This window comes from Coregonus lavaretus, assembly GCF_964263955.1.
Source record: "Coregonus lavaretus genome assembly, chromosome: 10".
Lineage (NCBI taxonomy): Eukaryota > Metazoa > Chordata > Actinopteri > Salmoniformes > Salmonidae > Coregonus > Coregonus lavaretus.
Window position 1 is genome coordinate 26,903,722 of NC_139997.1, and position 23,425 is coordinate 26,927,146.

General features: G+C 45.4%; 1 protein-coding gene across 1 annotated transcript in view; it reads left to right on the plus strand.

Moving 5' to 3' along the window:
• Window positions 1–4,082: 4,082 nt before the first annotated feature.
• LOC311136279 (cell surface glycoprotein MUC18-like) overlaps window positions 4,083–23,425 on the plus strand; it is a gene marked incomplete at both ends in the record, with an annotated part of 58,823 nt that continues 39,480 nt past the window's right edge. The window contains one exon of the mRNA XM_084170406.1: window positions 4,083–4,146. Within this exon, the coding sequence (XP_084026532.1) occupies window positions 4,083–4,146 (64 nt within the window). The remainder of the gene's footprint in view (window positions 4,147–23,425) is intronic.

Here is a 23,425-nt window from a genome sequence, read left to right on the forward strand (position 1 = left end):
AGTTGCACAGGGCAGGATTCAGACCCAGGGCCTCAAGCTTAATGATGAGCTTGGAGGGTACTATTGTGTTGAATGCTGAGCTATAGTCAATGAACAGCATTCTTACATACAGTTGAAGTCGGAAGTTTACATACACTTAGTTTGGAATCATTAAAACTCGTTTTTCAACCACTCCACAAAATGTCTTGTTAACAAACTATATTTTTGGCAAGTTGGTTAGGACATCTACTTTGTGCATTACACAAGTAATTTTTCCAACAATTGTTTACAGACAGATTATTTCACTTATAATTCACTGTATCACAATTCCAGTGGGTCAGAAGTTTACATACACTAAGTTGACGGTGCCTTTAAACAGCTTGGGAAATTCCAGAAAACGATGTCATGGCTTTAGAAGCTTCTGATAGGCTAATTGACACCATTTGAGTCAATTGGAGGTGTACCTGTGGATGTATTTCAAGGCCTACCTTCAAACTCAGTGCCTGTTTGCTTGACATCATGGGAAAATCAAAAGAAATCAGCCAAGACCTCAGAAAAAAAATGGTAGATCTCCACAAGTCTGGTTCATCCTTGGGAGCAATTTCCAAATGCCTGAAGGTACCACATTCATCTTTACAAACAATAGTACGCAAGTATAAACACCATGGGACCACGCAGCCGTCATACCGCTCAGGAAGGAGATGCGTTCTGTCTCCTAGAGATGAACGTACTTTAGTGCCAAAAGTGCAAATCTATCCCAGAACAACAGCAAAGGACCTTGTGAAGATGCTGGAGGAAACAGGTACAAAAGTATCTATATCCACAGTAAAACGAGTCCTATATCAACATAACCTGAAAGGCCACTCAGCAAGGAAGAAGCCACTGCTCCAAAACCACCATAAAAAAGCCAGACTACGGTTTGCAACTGCACATGGGGACAAAGATCGTACTTTTTGGAGAAATGTCTTCTGGTCTGATGAAACAAAAATAGAACTGTTTGCCCATAATGAACATCGTTATGTTTTCAGGAAAAAGGGAGTTGCTTCCAAGCCGAAGAACACCATCCCAACCGTGAAGCACAGGGGTGGCAGCATCATGCTGTGGGGGTGCTTTGCTGCAGGAGGGACAGGTGCACTTCACAAAATAGATGGCATCATGAGGAAGGAAAATTATGTGGATAAATTGAAGCAACATCTCAAGACATCAGTCAGGAAGTTAAAGCTTGGTCGCAAATGGGTCTTCCAAATGGACAATGACCCCAAGCATACTTCCAAAGTTGTGCCAAAATGGCTTAAGGACAACAAAGTCAAGGTATTGGAGTGGCCATCACAAGCCCTGACCTCAATCCTATAGAATATTTGTGGGCAGAACTGAAAAAGTGTGTGCGAGCAAGGTGGCCTACAAACCTGACTCAGTTACACCAGCTCTGTCAGGAGGAATGGGCCAAAATTCACCCAACTTATTGTGGGAAGCTTGTGGAAGGCTACCCGAAACGTTTGACCCAAGTTAAACAATTTAAAGGCAATGCTACCAAATACTAATTGAGTGTATGTAAACTTCTGACCCACTGGGCATTATGATTGGGTCACATGCAGCTGTACTCCGAATTAATGATTACTTGTGTGCTGCCAGCTGTGGGCAGGATTGAAACAAACCCAACGTGAATTTATCTTGTAATGCAGTCCCAACCAAAAGTCTCACAAAACTCATTTTTGTACGAAACTGACTTTGTGACCAAAATAAGCCCAACGGGAGTGGATTAATCACATGACACTAGGGTGAGGAATAGAGATATCATCTGTTTTGTGAATGTGATGATTAGTCATAATGGTGATCATTCTGGTATTTGCAGAAAATGCAATACATTAATCTAGCAAGATAGTGCATTTTTAATAATGACTTTTTAATCTTATTCACCATTAACCATTTCTTTCTACAAAAATATGTCCAAGAGACAGGAAAGCACAAATATTGTAGTGAGATAGAAACTTCAGTTTATCTTTCATGTATTGTTGACTGAGTTTCAACCTCTTGTCAACCTGTCAGTTTTTGAATAAGTCATTTATTGATTTGAGGTATCGGTCCAGCTGTACTTTTGAACCTCATTTTACTGGAGTGACAACCTGCTTTGTCACAATGATCTTGAGATACTTGTACTTGAGTCTACAAAAATCACGCATTTCTTTCAAGCCCACAATCATTCTGGAAAAGTCAACTTGGAGACTTAACGAGAGTGTGCAGATCATCTGAACTGGCACCTGTCTCCTGGTAAAGTAATCAGTGGGTGTGTTAATGGTGTTTGACCATTAAATCCTCACCGTCACCGTCACCCCCTCCTATCTCCCCCCTCCCTCTCTGTTTGCTCTCCGTTTACACATTAGTGTGAGAGACAGATGGGAAACTCTGATACAACAGGGGGAGAGAGAGAGAGAGAGAGAGAAAGATAGGGAGAGAGAGGGAGGGAGAGCAATAGAGAGAGGGATAGATGGACAGAGGTGGCAAGAGATACAATTGATTTGAGATGGAGAAATGAAATTCCAACATGGAATCGTCTTTTTCTGCCTCTATCACAGGGAAAATAAGGGATTTCAGAGGGGGGGGGGGGTCTCTGGGTCCACTTCAAAGGCTTTTTCTAATTTGCTTCAGATTTGCCTTATCTGCTCTATAGACTGTACCTTGCCTCAAGGGACTGTGCTACACGCTGCCTTTGTGCGCTCTTTCTAAATCCACTGGCCCAGATTTGGTGCACTTGGCAGGGGTGGTAGCAGGGTGAATTACTGCTGTGTACAGTGATGAGTGTGTTCGCATCTGCAGGTGAACAAACACACTCACACAGTGTGATGCATGCGGAGTGTGTGATGGATGTAGAAGGTGACCTTAACTACACTGACAGTACCTTTGTCAGTGTAGACGGTACCTCTAGAGCCCATTTTGTAAATGGAACATCTTGAGTAAAAACTAAACATTCACTAATTGTTTACCGTTATTTCAGATGTGGTCCTTCTTAAAAGTCTAAATAAAGTCTAAATATGATTTAGAAGTCTAAATACACTATCATTGAGGAGATTGAATGCTTTAATACATCAAAAGGAAAATGTATTGCTGAACAAGATATCCTGCACTGCATAAAATAAGGTAAAAACAAAACATATTGTGTCCTGTTACATCTATTCTTCAACATAGCTCTATAACCGCCACTGAAGACTGTTCTTAATTTCTGCCCTATGGGTTAATTTTCCCTCCATTTGTAACCCTATATTCCCCTGCACTGTGTCCCAGGCCAGGCTAGTAGTGATCTATAGAGGGGGACCCGACCCTGCAGGACAGCTGGAGTGGCAGCCTCACTCTGAAGCCCCTCTCTGCTGCAGCTGTTAGCTGAGGTGACAGTCCAGTGATGAAAACAGCAGAGGTTGTTAACGACCTGCAAGCTAATCTGCCCCTGAGAAGCCCCTTTCCTATGGTTGAGAGTTGGGGCCACTACTATGTTTACAAGGACCCATTGGTGGCCAATGTATTTCTTCCAATATTCTTCAAATGTAAAGTATTTCTACCTATTGAGAGAACAAAGGGTTATTTTAATGGGATAGAATGTTAATTCATTGTTCCAATCCTTTTATGTCCTTGCATTACATGATTGTATTATTACATTAGCTGATGATATTTATGAGCTGTATCCTCATAGAAATGGTTTAGGGTGAATGCACACAATAAATCATATTTTCTAATTGATCAAAGCACATAGTTCCTTATACACCACAATGTAAATATTGCCAAATGAGAGAATACCATTTCGGCTATGAGGTGTTATTCGAGGCAATGATGGTAGGCTTAGCGTCCCTACTGTAATATATACATTTTCTTGCAAGAAAAATACTCGTGTTACCCACTAAATACAAGAGGAAGGGGGGATGGAATTTGGAAATCCAAAATGTATTCCTCCTACAGACAGTACAATAGTCGACAAACCTTTTTCTGCAACATGACTCCCTCCCTCCCTTTCCTTCACAGCCGTCCAGACAGCCTCACTCTCTCTTTGTGCGCGCGGACCAAGTTGACTAACTACGTTTCATTTTAAAAGGACTGGATAAGACGGGAGAAACAGCATGGCTTTCCCAAAGAACTCGTTCATATTGGTGTTTCTTCTTATTTGTTCCCTCAGCTGGAATGGTAAGTAAGACAAATAACGTAATTTTTCTGTGTTTTAGATTTTGGGAAACTTTTCTCGTGGATTTAACGAATGTTTACAACGGGTAGTTTGAATGGGATGTACTTCGGCATGCACTTCGACTGAGTGAGGGATGCTGTAGCAGCCTAACCTTAGCTTTCGATATTTGGCAGTTTTTAATGTAAAATTGAATTTATTTCGTCACATTAAAACCTAGTAGCCTAGATTTGACAGTTCTGCGAAGCTGTGGACAGTTATTTAGCAATAATAGGCTACACTCTGAGTTAAGATTTTGTAGCTCATTTGAAGAGCAAGTGCAACTGTACAAAATGCAAATGTTGAAATGTGAACTGTTGGAGGCGCATGTTTTTGGGAAATGAAAAAGCGTCCCTTTTCCCAAACTAGTAACTCGTTTTTTATGAATTTAAGTGGCCTATTCATTAGTTATACCGTTTTAATTACCGTTGCTAAGTTGGCACCTTGGCCAGCGTGACTATGAAATCACGTTATCAATCATCACATGCACTTGTTAAATCTGGAATTCTGGGTATTAAACCTTGTTGTGTTTTTGCAATATAAACATATTTTGCTCACCAATATTATCATATGATATGTGCTGGTTCTAAATTTCAGACAGCCCTCTCCAACGACCAAGAGGTTTAAGTTGTTTGATTAGGAGTTGTTTTTCCACAGCTATAAATGGCATATCTGTGTTTTTCATCTCCTGGACCACGGGCCTTTAAAAAAATATATAAGCTGTGTTATGTGTTGCATAATAAAATTATGTGTGCACTGTGCCTGCATTGATAAAAAATCATAAGGAACTCCAGGACAGGGAGTTTGTATTTGTGCGTGCAAGTGTGTGTGTATGTGTGTGTGCATGCATGCAAGCTCCAAGTGAAGATGGGTTGGGCTTGAGTGTTGCATTTACTAAGTGCAGCTCACCTTAACAGTGTGTGTGAGTGCCCTTTTCATGGTATGACCCTGCTGGTCACCAGGCCCCCACAACCTTTCCTCCCCATCCACTGAATCCACATGGTGTGCAGCTGCAAAATGCATATCCTGGTGTGCCGCTGCTAAATGCATATAGGGGAAACACTTCCGCTGACACTCACCTATTCATTTATCTACCTGAGTATGGTGTGGCCCTCCCTCTCCTCCCCCCTCTCATTCTCCCCCTCTCCCTCCACCACTTCAAAACAGGACAACACTCACTCTGCTCTGGCCTTATCCCTAATTTAGCCTCCGATCCCTGTTTTCTCCTCATTTAACCTTGTCTTAATTGGGTCACCTCCACTTAATCCTCCTCGCCCCCCTGGGAGATGGGGTAAAGCTGTTTGTTTTTGGATGATTGACTAGAGATAGAAACCCTTGGCCCCTCTGGAGCCTCTAAACAGGGACAGTTGTGAGTAGGACTCCCATCCTCATTTAGGCGTTTTTAAGTCACTTGTATAAAACAATTCTTAATAGAAGATAACTGCATTTCCATACAAGGAATTCAACAAAATGGGCCTACTGTGTAAATATTGTAACATACAGGTAAAACATAATTGATATTGAGCATGCATGCCTAGTCTGTTCCTGCCTTTTACTCAAAAACATGAGGTCATTTCAGGACTAACAGTAACTGACACAGAATCTATAATCAGGCTCCTAAGGTTGGAGATTCTTTAATGAAGTTTTAGAGAACCAAATCATCCAAAAAAGAACAAGAAAGTAGTGCTCACTGAGCAGGGAAAACAGGCCTGGCTTTCTTTGAATGATAAGCAGGGAAAACAGGCCTGGTTTTCTTTGAATGATACAAAACCTGCCGTTATTTATATGATTGCATATAGGGTTGCATTTCTCTCCATATTTCTTGATGCATTGTTCCGAATAGATTCTAATAATAATTCAGATGAAGGAAATAATGGACTTCAAATTAAGCCATCATTGGAATATGGAAGTACATTACTGGCCCCTCCATCATAGGAGCCTTAGTAGGCCTATGCCCACTCATTAAGCAACCCGTTTCCTGCTTGATGGAGCACCCCCTGACCTCTGCTGATGGAAGCACAATGGGATGCTGTTCCCCCTCAGAGACCAGTCTTTGCACACTGCTAGGTTCATCAACAATGGAGCCCTGCTTCTCCTGCAGCTTAATATTCAGAATTATTACAGTCCTTTAAGTATGTATTCAGGACTGAACTCAGATGACCCAAAAAATTAAATTAAAGAAGGCATCTGAAAGGAAGCTTTTAAAACAACAGAAGGAAAATCAATGGACCTTTTTAAAGGATCTTTGGTAGAGGAAGATGTTCTCTTCACATCTTCAATGATGTCCCTCTTCTAGAAAGAGGGGGGAGAGAGCGAGAGAGAGTTTTTTGAGATCGAATAAAACCTTTCTTTGTTTTGGCAGTCAATATTTTAGTGAGGAAAGGAGCCCTCAGCCCTCCCTAAAATCCATTTGAACAGCTCCCCAGATTACACACTATTCATCATGAATGTAAACATTCATGGCATAGTAATACACAGCTGCTAGTGGTTCTCTGACGTACATCTAGATAAGATATAATGTCATTAACCAGACCCCTGGCTGAGATATTGACCTGTCACTTGCTAATGGGGGAACTCAGCATGCTCATTAGAGCATAATGCAATTGAATGTTAATCGTCACTTCAGTCACCATATGATGTAATGTCATAGACATCCAACAGGGGGCAGCAACAGGGTAATTCATTCTGGATGTTCTAAATCAGTGGTCACCAACATGTCATGCCAACCGGCATTCCTAGTCGATTGTGTTGCGCTGTTGGCGGAGTGTTCCCATTTTAAACCATTTAATTTGTCTGAAAAGATAAACTCCGCCTACCCGGCGGACCAGGAGATCTGTGGCTAAATCGAGTGTGCTGGCCAATTGGATAGCTCAAATCACCATGCTTACCTACAGCTTCGACAGCTTCCAAGACCCTGGCCACAGCAAAGTTTGAAACTAGCCTACGTGAGATGTAATAACTTTTAAAACCATGACCAGAGAGAGACTGTCAAAAAATACAGCAAAGAGCTGCAGTGTTTATGAGTGAGTTCATGTCTAAGTTTTAATCAGCACTGTCAAAACTGTTTTTATTCAACGCTATTACAAAACATAAAACGTGCTTCTCTCTACTTCCACTTGCGCTGCAGCTGCAATGAATGAGTAGCCAAGTGTATCGATAGCCCAGCGTTTTTATTATTATTAGCAGCTCGCCTCGTCGTGTCTTATTTTAATATCGATATTTCACTTTCTCTGGTCATAGGAACAACATGAATTTGTGCCTGAGGCAGATGCGGTGCGACTCGAGTTTCGCTATCAGCTGGAAGACTGTGTCCCCTCTTTCTGGTCATTCTCACCGGAGGAAAGGAAGGAGAGAGCAGGCAGGGCCCGTTAGAGGGGGACCCTCTGCTGCTCTCTCCCTCCCTCTGCTGAGACTAATGCCGTGTTCAAGACAACTGGAAACTTTGAAATCTCCGACTTCTGACGTTCAAGACAACTGTGACATTGGGAAAAAAATGAGATCCGACTGGGGAAAATGGTTTTGAACGGTCATCTAACTCAGAAACTCGGGCATCTTTCTAGAGCTCCGACTTTCCGACCTGAAGTTCGCTGACATCAGGATTTGACCTCGTTTTTTCCGAGTTCCCAGTTGTCTTGAAAGCACCATGACCATCAGATGCAGGTAGCATCAGTCCAGTAAAATAAAAAAAGCAAATTATTTGCAAATTATTTCAATTTAGGCTCAGCTGTGCCTCGCAAGTGCTACACCAACTGATCTATTTTGTTATCAAAGCTAGAGTTTTGAAATATACTATGGTCTGAGAAGAACAATATTGGCAGGCCAGGCATATAGCCAAAATATGCTGTTATAATGTATTAGACCTCCTGCACAAACCTCATTCCTACAGCACTTTTTGTATTAGTTGAATGTAAAAAAAAAAATATTCACCTTTAAATAAAAATCTGAGCAGTAGATCTCGGCTTGTTTTTTGACTGTGAAAGTGATCTTGACTCAGAAAAAGTTGGTGACAACTGGTCTAAATAGATAAACATTCATTCTTAATGATGGCGGACAGACACGGCAGCTCTGCTTCTAGCTCCGAAGCAACTTTGCAGTATTTTGTTTTTCTTTGTGTTATTTCTTACATTATTAGCCCAGAAAGTTTTTTGTGTTATTACATAGAGCCGGAAATAACTTTTGGATATCAGAGTGGCAGTAACTCACCAGCATTACCACCAGGAATATGACTTTCCCGAATTGGATCCTTTGTTCGTACCCCCCAAGGCAATTGAACTTATCCCAGAGGCTGCTCCAAGACGCCGCCGGCGGAGAAGAGGTATTTGGAGTGGACTTCTAGTCCGACTCAGGAGGCGTGCACACCATCCACCGCTTCCGAGTATATTACTCGCTAATGTTCAGTCTCTGGTCAATAAAGTAGACGAGCTCAGGGTGAGGATCTCCTTCCAGAGAGACATCAGGGACTGTAACATACTTTGTTTCACGGAATCATGGCTCTCTCCGGATATACTGTCCCCGTCCATACAGCCAGCTGGGTTCTCAGTACATCGCGCAGACAGGAATAAAGAACTCTCCGGGAAGAAGAAAGGCAGTGGTGTATGTTTCATGATTAACCACTCATGGTGTGATTGTGATAACGTACAGAAACTCAAGTCCTTTTGTTCACCCTACCTAGAATACCTCACAATCAAATGCAGACCGTATTACCTCCCAAGAGAATTCTCTTCGGTTATAGTCACAGCCGTGTATATTCCCCCTCAAGCCAATACCACGATGGCCCTCAAGGAACTACACTGGACTTTATGCAAATTGGAAACCACATATCCTGAAGCCGCATTTATTGTAGCTGGGGATTTTAACATAGCAAATATGAGGAAAACGCTACCGAAGTTTTATCAACACATTGACATTTACATTTTAGTCATTTAGCAGACGCTCTTATCCATTTTTTCATACTGGTCCCCCGTGTAGTACTCGCGCTGGAAAAACACTCGACCACTGCTACTCCCCCTTCCGGGATGCCTACAAGGCCCTCCCCCGCCCTCCCTTCGGCAAATCAGATCACGACTCCATTTTGCTCTTCCCTTCCTATAGGCAGTAACTCAAACAGGAAGTACCCGTGCTAAGGTCTATTCAATGCTGGTCTGACCAATTGGAATCCATGCTTCAAGATTGTTTTGATCACGCGGACTGGGACATGTTCCGGGTAGCCTCTGAGAATAACATTGACGTATACACGGACACAGTGACTGAGTTCATCAGGAAGTATATAGGGGATGTTGTTCTCACTGTGACTATTAAAACCTACCCAAACCAGAAATCGTGGATAGATGGCAGCATTCGCGCAAAACTGAAAGCGCGAACCACCACATTTAACCATCGCAAGGTGACTGGGAATATGGTCGAATACAAACAGTGTAGTTATTCCCTCCGTAAGGCAATCAAACAGGCAAAACGTCAGTACAGAGACAAAGTGGAGTCGCAATTCAACGGCTCAGACACGAGATGTATGTGGCAGCGTCTACAGACAATCACGGATTACAAAGGGAAAACCAGCCATGTCGCAGACACCAACATCTTGCTCCCGGACAAGCTAAACACCTTCTTTGCCCGCTTTGAGGATAACACACTACCACCGATGCGGACCGCTCCCAAGGACTGTGGGCTCTCGTTCTCCGTGGCCTACGTGAGTAAGACATTTAAGCGTGTTAACCCTCGCAAGGCTGCCGGACCAGACAGCATCCCTAGCCGCATCCTCAGAGCATGCGCAGACCAGCTGGCTGGAGTGTTTATAGACATATTCAACCTCTCCCTCTCCCAGTCTGCTGTCCCCACTTGCTTCAAGTCCACCATTGTTCCTGTCCCCAAGAAAGCAAAGGTAACTGAACTAAATGACTATCGCCCCGTAGCACTCACTTCTGTCATCATGAAGTGCTTTGAGAGGCTAGTTACCTTACCTGACACCCTAGACCCACTTCAATTTGCTTACCGCCCCAATAGATCCACAGACGATGCAATCGCCATCGCACTGCACACTGCCCTATCCCATCTGGACAAGAGGAATACCTATGTAAGAATGCTGTTCATTGACTATAGCTCAGCCTTCAACACCATAGTACCCTCCAAGCTTATCATTAAGCTCGGGGCTCTGGGTCTGAACCCCGCCCTGTGCAACTGGGTCCTGGACTTCCCGACGGGCCGCCCCCAGGTGGTGAAGGTAGGAAACAACATCTCCACTTCGCTGATCCTCAACACAGGGGTTTGTGCTCAGCCTCCTCCTGTATTCCCTGTTCACCCATGACTGCGTGGCCACGCATGCCTCTAACTCAATCATCAAGTTTGCAGACGACACAACAGTAGTAGGCCTGACTACCAACAATGCAAATAGTCCGGGTAGCCATGATTAGCTGTTCAGGAGTCTTATGGCTTGGGGGTAGAAGCTGTTAAGAAGCCTTTTGGACCTAGACTTGGAGCTCCGGTACCGTTTGCCGTGCGGTAGCAGAGAGAACAGTCTATGACTAGGGTGGCTGGAGTCTTTGACAATTTTTAGGGCCTTCCTCTGACACCGCCTGGTATAGAGGTCCTGGATGGCAGGAAGCTTGGCCCCAGTGATGTACTGGGCCGTACGCACTACCCTCTGTAGTGCCTTGCGGTCGGAGGCCAAGCAGTTGCCATACCAGGCGGTGATGCAACCAGTCAGGATGCTCTCGATGGTGCAGCTGTAGACATTTTTGAGGATCTGAGGACCCATGCCAAATCTTTTCAGTCTCCTGAGGGGGAATAGGCTTTGTCGTGCCCTCTTCACGACTGTCTTGGTGTGTTTGGACCATGATAGTTTGTTGGTGATGTGGACACCAAGGAACTTGAAGCTCTCAACCTGTTCCACTACAGCCCCGTTGATGAGAATGGGAGTGTGCTCAGTCCTCTTTTTTCCTGTAGTCGACAATCATCTCCTTTGTCTTGATCACGTTGAGGGAGAGGTTGTTATCCTGGCCAGGTCTCTGACCTCCTCCCTATAGGCTCTCATCATTGTCGGTGATCAGGCCTACCACTGTTGTGTCGTTGGCAAACTTAATGATGGTGTTGGAGTCGTGCCTCGCCATGCAGTCATGGGTGAACAGGGAGTACAGGAGGGGACTGAGCACGCACCCCTGAGGGGCCCCCGTGTTGAGGATCAGCGTGGCAGATGTGTTGTTACCTACCCTTACCACCTGGGGGGCGGCCCATCAGGAAGTCCAGGATCCAGTTGCAGAGGTAGGTGTTTAGTCCCAGGGTCCTTAGCTTAGTGATGAGCTTTGAGGGCACTATGGTGTTGAACGCTGAGCTGTAGTCAATGATTAGCATTATCACGTAGGTGTTCCTCTTGGGCAGTGTGGAGTGCAATAGAGATTGCATCATCTGTGGATCTTTTGGGGCGGTATGCAAATTGGAGTGGGTCTAGGGTTTCTGGGATAATGGTGTTGATGTGAGCGATGACCAGCCTTTAAAAGCACTTCATGGCTACAGATGTGAGTGCTACGGGTCGGTAGTCATTTAGGCAGGTTATCTTAGTGTTCTTGGGCACAGGGACTATGGTGGTCTGCTTGAAACATGTTGGTATTACAGACTCAGTCAGGGACATGTTGAAAATGTCAGTGAAGACACTTGCCAGTTGTTCAGCGCGTGCTCACAGTACACGTCCTGGTAATCCGTCTGGCCCTGCGGCCTTGTGAATGTTGACCTGCTTAAAAGTCTTACTCACATCGGCTACGGAGAGCGTGATCACATAGTCATCCGGAACAGCTGATGCTCTCATGCATGCTTCAGTGTTGCTTGCCTCGAAGCGAGCAGAGAAGTGATTTAGCTCGTCTGGTAGGCTTGTGTCACTGGGCAGCTCGCGGCTGTGCTTCCCTTTGTAGTCTGTAATAGTTTGCAAGCCCTGCCACATCTGACGAGCGTCGGAGCCGGTGTAGTACGATTCAATCTTAGTCCTGTATTGACTCTTTGCCTGTTTGATGGTTCGTCGGAGGGCATAGCGGGATTTCTTATAAGCGTCCGGGTTAGAGTCCCACTCCTTGAAAGCGGCAGCTCTACCCTTTTGCTCAGTGAGGATGTTGCCTGTAATCCATGGCTTCTGGTTGGGGTATGTACGTACGGTCACTGTGGGGACGACGTCATCGATGCACTTATTGATGAAGCCAGTGACTGGTGGTGTGCTCCTCAATGCTATCGGAAGAATCCCGGAACATATTCCAGTCTGTGCTAGCAAAACAGTCCTGTAGCTTAGCATCTGCGTCATCTGACCACTTCCTTATTAACCGAGTCACTGGTGCTTCCTGCTTTAGTTTCTGCTTATAAGCAGGAATCAGGAGGATAGAGTTATGGTCAGATTTGCCAAATGGAGGGCGAGGGAGAGCTATTTACGCGTCTCTCTGTGTGGAGTAAAGGTGGTCTAGAGTTTTTTTTCCTGTGGTTGCACATTTAACATGCTGGTAGAAATTAGGTAGAACGGATTAAAGTTTCCCTGCATTGAAGTCCCCGGCCACTAGGAGCGCTGCCTCTGGATGAGCGTTTTCCTGTTTGCTTATGGCCTTATACAGCTAATTGAGTGCAATCTTAGTGCCAGCATCGGTTTGTGGTGGGAAATAGAAGCTACAAAAAATATAGATGAAAATTATCTTGGTATATAGTATGGTCTACAGCTTATCATGAGATACTCTACCTCAGGCGAGCAAAACCTTGAGACTTCCTTAGTATTAGATTTTATGCACCAGCTGTTGTTTACAAATATACACAGACCGCCACCCCTTGTCTTACCGGAGTCAGCCGTTCTATCCTGCCGATGTAGCAGAGGAAACAGCAGAGGGAGCACGCCCCTATCCACATCGACGGGACCGCAGTGGAGAATGTGAAAAGCTTCAGGTTCCTCGGCGTACACATCACTGACAATCTGTAATGGTCCACCCACACAGACTGTGTTGTGAAGAAGGCGCAACAGCGCCTCTTCAACCTCAGGAGGCTGAACAAATTCGGCTTGGCCCCTAAGACCCTCACAAACTTTTACAGATGCACAATTGAGAGCATCCTGTCGGGCTGTATCACCGCCTGGTGCGGCAACTGCACCGCACGCAGCAGGGCTCTCCAGAGGGTGGTGCGGTCTGCCCAACGCATCACCAGGGGCACACTGCCTGCCCTCCAGGATACCTACAGCTCCCGATGTCACAGGAAGGCCCTAAAGATCATCAAGGACATCAAACACCCGAGCCCGTGCCTGTTCTCCCCGCTATCATCAAGAAGGCGAGGTCAGTACAGGTACATCAAAGCTGGGACCGAGAGACTGAAAAACAGCTTCTATCTCAAGGCCATCAGACTGTTAAATAGCCATCCCTAGCCGGCTACCACCCTGTTACTCAACCCTGCACCTTAGAGGCTGCTGCCCTATATACATAGACATGGAATCACTGGTCACTTTAATAATGGAACACTAGTCACTTTAATAATGTTTACATACTGCTTTACTCATTTCATATGTATATACTGTGTTCTATTCGACTGTATTTTTGTGAATGCCACTCCGACATTGCTCGTCCTAATATTTATATATTTCTTAATTCCATTCTTTTACTTTTAGATTTGTGTGTATTATTGTGAATTGTTAGTTACTACTGCACTGTTGGAGCTAGTAGCACAAGCATTTCGCTACACCCGCAATAACATCTGCTAAATATAGGTATGTGACCAATAAAATTTGATTTGATTTGAGTTTATCCTAAAGCAAACTCTCAGGCTCCCAGCAATGCTTCAGATTAATTATTATATCCAAGCTGTGCTTTCTCGCAGAGGAAAAGCATAATCTGTAAAATGAACTCTTCTTTTTTGAGGCCAAGACTGAAAGAACAGAAGTTTAGCTGTACAATGTTCTTCTAGCTCCAGCAGTCAGACACTTCTCAATACCATGAGAACATACAATGCCAATAGGCTCAAAACTTTCGTGACTTTCCCTATCTTTTCTTCATGTCTCTTCCGTTACAGAAATGGGCAGCTGTGGAAATTGGGTGGATTTGCCGTGTGCTGTACAGAGGCAGCTGGGATGTGTGCAGCTGTGGGCCTCGTCCACACTGCATTACTGCATTAGCCTGAGTGACAGCTAGCCATGGCATGCAAATATTCAAATATACTGACTCTTTGTGTTCATTAGAGAGAGGGTGCTGTCTGAGCCCAGAGGCTTAAAACAGGGCCTTGAAATAGTACTGATACTGATGGAAATGCTGACTAAAATGTACACAAAAAATGGTATTGGTCACAAATATGCTCTTGCACTGATAGGCCTATTCAATATCGAGTAGATAAGAGAATGAATGTCTCAAAGCTTAAAGTCTACTTTTTGTTGGTGCACTCTGCACTAATCTACTTGCAGCACATCTCAGCAGACTTTTTTGGCCAAGCATCGCAGTTTACATTGCCAATTACTTTTTGCTTGGCGCTGGGACTTTACCAAACCATTAATTGAACCGTTAAACTTCCGGATCATTTATTCTGATTGACCTCAGACATCTACAGCCCTGACAGCTGCATTCAGGAGCTGAGACGGCCATGACACCTCTCATTCTGGAGGCTCATTGATCAAGGCCAAGGAGCCATGGAGTTAGGCCCTGAGCCTTGCTGTGATAAGCCCCCTGAGCAATGATGAGGTGAGACAGGAGTACGGAGACTGACAGAAGCCCCAAAGCGGTCAACCCCCCTGCACCATTTGAAGTTGCCCGCTGAAGGGTGGACCAAAACAATGAGTAGGGGCTTCTAAGGGCCCCATGTTGCTCCACCTGGGCTTTGATTATAGGAGGGGGGTCATCCTAATCCCAAATGCATCTAGACCTGTAGACAGGGGTCTAGCGGCTGTGTGCTGATCTGAAGACAAGATAGTCTTGGTTTGTTTGGATTTACCTTCTCTATTGGATCTCTTGCACTTTAGAAGCATAATACTTGCGTCGTAAGCCCACCCACAATTGATTATGGTTACATACCCATAGCTTTAGATTTTGGTTGGACGTCTTTGCCACGCCGTAAATAAATAAACCAGGCACAGACAGTATATCAAAGAGGCATCCAGCAGCCAGGGCATGAGCAGGCATCCACCCCGGCCTGAGCTGAGGGCTTTACTATGCATACAGTATCTCCAGACTGTGGATTATTGATTTTAGTGTGGGATTTCATATTGAACAGCTGCTCTTTATGAAGTGGTTAGATTTATCCCTGCCCTCTTGGAGGGAATTTCCTCAGTATTGACTTACCGCATTCGTGCCAGAAAACCGACAAAAAAACTGCTTGAGATTTAACTGTTTTATTCAGGGCACCTCTTTCATCAGAATGGAATGTGTTACACCGGGAGTTTTAGCCTTGGAGTAGCTAGCGCCGTTCTGTAAAATACTGGTTGTTTATCAAAGTCAGACGGGGAGATCAACTATGATAATTGGCCGTGAGAGTATATAACAATCAGCCAAGTGCATCCAGGGGGTGAAGAATTTATCATGGACAGATACCAGGGCACTCACTCTTTCAGGGCAAATCTAGCACTATGTAGAAAAACCACATAATGCATACAGCTCTTGCGAATACATTTATTTTCCTGTTCATTTCAGGAAAAAGGCAGTAGGATGCAAGTGCTTAGGACTTTCACACCTTGTTGGCTGTAGGAAAGGACGTTTGTATGCCAAAAGCTTTGCGTCCAGCTGTTTGAAAACAGAATGTTGCAAACATGTCTTTGTAAAGTTGACAAATGTCTTAGTAGGTTATACTGTGACTGTTCTTTGCTTGTGGTTTTCTCATGGCAGATCCTTGATGAAGCCCACAGCTGTGTCAATTACATTGGTATTAACGGTCTATTAGCATTTTAAATGTGCATAACAGTACATTATATTGATGATAGGCATTAGTCTGGGTCGTCTAATTTTTATGCCATTATAGCCATTAAAGCCAGTGCCTGAGCTCACTTTGGGCAATATTAGCCATCTCGTTTGTACAGTATGTCCCCTCATATTGGAGCGCCCATCTGTGGGACACATGGCACTCTCTTGGGCCACTCTCTTGGGCCAGGATCTCGGCCCTGGCAGAGATCCCAATGATTCCAGAGGGACTCTGAGATCTTGCTGAAATGCCCCCCATTCTTCTTCCTTTGCCCCAAATCTCTCAAACACAGTTCAACAACCAGCAGCTGCACACACCTGGCATGCAATTCACAGACAATGCAGATTTTGGAGGGGGAATGGGCAGGGGTGGGGGGTACTCCGCTGCTCAGGTTACACAGAAAACATACACCACAATGGTCCTCCCCCTCCATTCCTACCCACCCTATCCTCCTTAGTCAAAAAACATGTCCTCCCACACCTCTCTCATGCCCCCCCCCCCCCCCCCCCCCCCCCTTGTGCCTACTCTCTACCCCCCTTGTCTTTGTTTGGCTGGTATCCCTGGTGGATCGAGCCTGAGGCTGCCAGACCTCTATGTATTTCTGTTGCTGTAGTAAACAGTATTGGTTAACATAGAAATACCAATAGCAGAATAACAACACCAGTGGTTTTTAGATACAGGGAGAGACAGGGTGGAAGTGTGGGGCAACGTGCAGTACTATCAAAGAGAGATTAATTGTTGATATGAATTGTAATTTAAATTCCTTTCATTTATTGAGTCTATTCAAGGCCATTTATTTTCTACATGGCACTTTGTGGTCGTCTTGGCCTGGGATTATTACTCCCTTCCTTTGTACTGTGAATGGTTAGCAGAGAGAAGGCTGATATCATGTCCAGATCGATTCATCAGAAGTTCAGAGCGTAGTCTGCGTGACAGGCATAGGCAGTCTAGAGTAACATGGTATCATGCACCTTTCCAAACACTTTGGATAGATAAAAAAAATTACTGTCGGTTTAAAACTCTCCCCTATTTATACAACACATGTTTTTGCTAAAACCTCACTGGTGACTGAAGATAGCAGGTATATAGGTAATAGGGTAAGAGAGGGCTTGCTTTCAGAACAGTTCCAGTATTTCCTTTGTTTTGTCCACAACTGACTCCCCTCAGCATCTGTTATTCATAGAACATTGGAGTCACACGTTTATTTTTGTTGCTGATTGTCAAGTTTGATATTTGGAGTAGGCTACTTCAAGGTTTTATGTAAGCATTGTCTCCCCAGAGTACATTTAATGTAAGTGCTAGGGGCATGCAGTAATACTGCCCAGTTTGATAGGAAAAAATCTACTCACAGTCACATGGGCTTAAAGCTTTAAATATGCCGTGAGGGTGCTGGAATGTGAGCATGACTTAGCTTCACCTATTGTCCTTAATGCTCAAGGGACACACTTGAGGGTTTGTGAAATTTGACCAAGGCAATGTGTCATAAGATAGAGGTTCTACTTTCATCTTTGGTCTGGACTCTATTGTAATAGATATGATAATGTTTCATCATATAACAATGCAACTCCCAACCTTCTTCTCTGAATGCTCTCTCTGAACATACCCTCAAACCATATCATTGTCTTGAGGAATGAGTCTTTGCTAACTCCTTTTGTTCTTGGGGTTATGTCAAGATACCAGTTTAACCAATGACTTACTTTCAACTTGGAATGTGCTATCAGATTTGCAGAAAGTCTCCAATACAATTTTTTAAACAGTATTTGTTTTTTTAGTATTTTTACTAGAAGTTGCTTGGCTCAAATTGCCCCAAAAAAATCTCCCCAAAAGAAATAACTTTTGTGTGCAAATTAGCTGCTTTTTTGCACAATGGGCTCATTGCAGGTTTGAACTTCATGAATATTCTATATCTGAATATAGCCCCGGCAGTGGTTTTCCTCAGTCCTGCTCTCCGGAGGCAATTTTTCAAATAAACATTAGGAAACCAGCGGAACTCAAAGAGCTGGCCCAGTTTTTGCATGGTTTTCAATATCGCCAGCCAAACCAAACGTAGAACTCTATTCAGCAAGGGTACTTTGAGTTGTCAAGAACCCCAGAGGGAAGAAGCTATAATGACACTAACCATGCTGCCCTTTATCTCAGATGCTAGCTGGCTCCGTCTTAAACCCTTGGCAGATTGACTCTTGGTGCAGGGCCTAAGCAGAGACAGGTAAAGACAAGAAGCCAATTGGTGAAACACATTATGCTTTTTCTGGCGCCATGCCAACTTCCTGCCACCAGCAGCTCTCATCCCAAACTTTCACATGTGCCTCACCTAATTAAAATGAGTCCCGGATGAGTATGTAATGGCAGCTTTGGCAAAATGACAGATAGGCATAAAGGCTGTGCATAAATTATGTACATAAATATTCATGTTTACACTGGCTCTTTGAAGAAAAGCGTCTGTTTCTGTATTTGTCCTCCTTCACTTTCCTACTGTCCTACTGTCACACCATTGACAAGATGATTTGTGTTATGGTGTTTAGTGGGCGGACCCTTAGGAATAATGGTGTGAAGGTACCTTCATTGGAATGTGACTGCAGGACACTTAGCATCTGACATAGCTTAGTGACGGAATGTTTGGGGATAGGGTGTCAATTTATGTGATGTTCCATCGGTTCCTTTGGTGTCAGAGATGGAATTGGTCTGTTACAGGAAATGCTGCTTATAGTACATTCATTACGGTCATCTGTAGAATGGGTTGCCTCAAAGTGACCACTTTGTGTCAGCACAGTGAATCGATTTTCCAAAGGAAGGTAAAACATTTGACATCCACCATGATCTGATGCAAATGGTCAAAAGTGTTCCATAGTTCGATGTCTGCAATAGCTTTGCTTGTTCAACATAACTTGTATCCTGCTAGGCCATGATATTTGCTGTTAAGCACGCACCTTAGCAAAATAACTTTGGTGTATGGAATAGTGCAAAAAAAATCCTTGAACACTGGAACCAATGGCAGAGCATGACACTAACCACAGTAGGACGAGATCAGAGGGTTGTGTGAGCAGACTTTTGTAGAGGAACCACCCACCCTGATTCAAGGGTCATTGCAGCCTTGGTTGCACTTGCATGCCATGCAACAATGAGCAGAAAGTAAAAACAGCCGCACCGTGGTGGTTAAGTGTTATTGCTAGCCCTAAGGTTGCCCCATGGTTACTTGACTAGCACACATGCTGCGACAGAGGGCAATGAGCATTGCGATGACAAATGGCAAAATTAAGCTAAATGACTTTGCTTTCAGTGTGCCTTTACCCTCAGGAGGCTCGTAGGGTAATTATTCAAGGACTGGCTGGGCGGACGTTCAATGAGTTTCAGGGCATTTATTCATCCACCATGTCATTGGCCCAGACACCCATGGGACAGACCTCTTTGTTTAAGTGTGTCTCAAGGAGATCATGAGAGAGAGGACAGAGATGGGAGAGGAGGGAAATGGAGAAGGGGTGTTGATGATCAAATAATGGAAGAGTCCAGAATATTACTGCACTCAGCAATTTGTTTGCGTTATCTATTGAAGTCTGTCCCTAAAATCTGTGTGAGTATGTGTTTTCCATTTAGTATTTAGTGATATTTAGCGTGACGCGTTGATGAATGTGGGACAATGCACCCTCTTATCCATCCAGTACAGCTGATTTTCCAAGGAGAACCGGAATCGTATATCTTATAATAAAAATATGCATTAATTCATCCCACTCATCCTTGTGAAGTCATTTAAAAAAGACGAGCAGAAATACCATGCTATTTGGAGCGAAACAGATGCATAATGACAAAAAGGAAGGAAAGGAAAGAATGAAATAATTTCCTCTTTCAGAATTTAGCCTTGCACACGGTCTCTCAGATGCGAATGTTTATTGAAAGTCACAACACAGTTTCGGTAGCCAACTGCCTTCGGCAGCCAACCCTGGTTTCTCTGGGTTAGACAGTTCAGAGCTCGTCCACGACCCTTCACTGATAACATATCCCAGTGTATTTCCAATTCCAGTCCATGTCACTAAATGTTAGCTTTTAGAGAATACTTTATGTAACCACATTAGTAACCACTTGAGGTTATGACAGGCTCTGTAATGTGTCATTTAGTATGGCGTAACTCATGGAGTTTAGAGACAACTGTTCGGGGGTGCTTCAGAGTGTCTATGCACAAACTACTATAAAACTCAGCCAGTTTGGAGTAAACTTGAGGGGACATTTGCTCTCCAAGTGTCTGTTTTTCTCTCAAGAGTTCCATTTAAAAGTTTAAAGTCGTTTGAAGGGTCCGGGAAATGTGATAATATACTGAGGCAGGCTGTGTTACCAGAGTAGACCTAGACACAGAGGAGCAGCCTGGAAGTGACACATGGGTTTTGTTAAGCAGATGGAATTTAAAATAAACTTGAGCTCAAAGTTGCTTATTGTCACGATCGTCTGGGTAAGGAGTAGTAGACCAAGGCGCAGCGTGTGAAACGAACATGACTTTAATAGTTAAAGCACACAATACAAAACACGATCGAGAAGTCCACAGTAACACTGACTGAACACGGAACAAAAACCCACAACCCCAAGGTGAAAACAGACAGTATAAATATGGCTCCCAATCAGAGACAACGAGCCAACAGCTGACACTCGTTACCTCTGATTGGGAGTCACTCATTCAAACAAAGAAATACAACCACATAGAACAACCCAACCAAACAGAACACCACGAAACGAACACACCCTGGCTCAACATACAAAGTCCCGGAGCCAGAGCGTGACAGTACCCCCCCCTAAAGGCGCGGACCGCGACCGCGCCTCAAAACCCCAAACAGGGGAGGGCTGGGTGGGCATTTCTCCTCGGAGGCGGCTCCGGCTCCGGGCTTGACCACCACCCTTCCACAATCCCCCCGTAGCGCCCCCGGTCCGGTCTGACCCCGCTGGCTGGATCTGGACCGGACATAGACGGAGCGGATTGCTCAAACTCCGTAGTGGAGTAGCTGACCTGATCAGGCACCGGACTGACGACGCGCACCCCTGGCTTGGCGCGTGAGGCAGGAACGGACCGGACCTGGCTGACGATACGCACCCTTGGCTTGGTGCGTGGAGCCGGAACGGACCTCACCAGGCTGACGACTCGCCTCCTTGGCTTGGTGCGAGTAGCAGGAATGGGCTGGATCAGGCTGACGACTCGCACCCTTGGCTTGGTGCGAGTAGCAGGAACGAGCTGGACCAGGCCGACGACGCACCCCGTAGGCTTGGTGCGTGGAGCAGGAACAGGCCGGGCTGGGCTGGCGACGCACACCGTAGGCTTAGTGCATGGAGCAGGAACAGGCCGGACAGGGCTGGCGACGCACACCGTAGGTTTGGTGCGTGGAGCAGGGACAGGCCGGGCCGGGCTGACGACGCACCCCGTAGGCTTGGTGCGTGGAGCAGGAACAGGCCGGGCTGGGCTGGCGACGCACACCGTAGGCTTCGTGCGTGGAGCAGGAACAGGCCGGGCTGGGCTGGCGACGCACACCGTAGGTTTGGTGCGTGGAGCAGGAACAGGCCGGGCAGGGCTGGCGACGCACACCGTAGGTTTGGTGCGTGGAGCAGGAACAGGCCGGGCAGGGCTGTCGACGCACACCGTAAACTTGGTGCGTGGAGCAGGAACAGGCCGGGCAGGGCTGTCGACGCACACCGTAGACTTGGTGCGTGGAGCAGGAACAGGCCGGGCAGGGCTGTCGACGCACACCGTAGACTTGGTGCGTGGAGCAGGAACAGGCCGGGCTGGGCTGGCGACGCACACCGTAGGTTTGGTGCGTGGAGCAGGGACAGGCCGGACCGTACTGGGAACACACACCACTGGCTTTAAACGGGGATCAGGAACGGGCCGGACCGGACTGGCAATCCACCTCAGTCCCTCTCGCCGTGCCTCTACGACTTCCTTCCCTCCTCTCGCCAATGGCTCCCGTAACCCGGTGGCCTTCTCTCCTCTTCTCCTATTTCGCCCTGTGACAGCCTCCTGCTGCCCAGTCGCCCATGCCGTGTGCCCCCCCCTAAAAAATTCTTGGGGGTGCCTCTCGTCCGTCCGACGATGGCACTGCTGACGCCGCTGCTCCTCTCTCGCCAGGGCCTTGATCCTACCCCAAGGTCCCTTGCCCCCGAGCATGTCCTCCCAGGACCACACTTTGCCCACCTGGGCCATCGCCAGCCTCTCTATCTCCTTTCCTGGCGCTTCCTCCCATGACCAGGCTGCCTGCTCCTGGACACGCTGCTTGGTCCTTGTATGGTGGGTTTTTCTGTCACGATCGTCTGGGTAAGGAGTAGTAGACCAAGGCGCAGCGTGTGAAACGAACATGACTTTAATAGTTAAAGCACACAATACAAAACACGATCGAGAAGTCCACAGTAACACTGACTGAACACGGAACAAAAACCCACAACCCCAAGGTGAAAACAGACAGTATAAATATGGCTCCCAATCAGAGACAACGAGCCAACAGCTGACACTCGTTACCTCTGATTGGGAGTCACTCATTCAAACAAAGAAATACAACCACATAGAACAACCCAACCAAACAGAACACCACGAAACGAACACACCCTGGCTCAACATACAAAGTCCCGGAGCCAGAGCGTGACACTTATGGATCTGAGGCACTTCTCTATGGTACTTTTTGAAGACCAGTAATGTGAAAGTGGTAATGTGACCTAAGGCTCAGCTCAGGTTTAAACCCTGAAATGTATCCTGCACCTGCAATTTGTCATAAAAACTCTGCTTGCATACTAAATGAATCATGGTACATTCAATGGGGTATTTTACAATGCAGATACCAATAATATGTGGTCATCAGACACCTTGTACCCATTTGTCTTTAGCAATGCAAGGACTCCCTGCTTGGAAATACAATGCTCATAAGTTAAAATCAGAACTGACAACTTCAATCAGTTTGTTTGGTTTCATGTCATAGCTGCTTGATGTGTTTGACCTCTGTGTCATTTTTTCATTTGGAATGAAAATAGAACACATGCTGCTTTAACAGCATAAGTAAAACATCTATTTACTATTTTTTGGGATTTAAAGGTGAGAGCAGCTCCTTGTAACTGATCTTGAGTTTCCTCCCAGCTGTCTCCCAGATTTCATATCTGACTCGTCCTTCCTGACAACAGGACTTTATGGGAGGTCTTGTTTTTCTGTGGCGGGTCAGGGCACACTGAGGGACTGTGGCATTTAATCACACACTCAAGCCCGCCTTGTCAAATTCATAAACGGCTTCACTCATGCCTCTTGTGTACACATATCAGGATACACATACAAATCAAGCCCATGTCTAAGGAGATGCATATACACAGGGCTCTACGCTGAGTTTCTTTTTTACAAGGGGCATGTGTGTGCCTAAG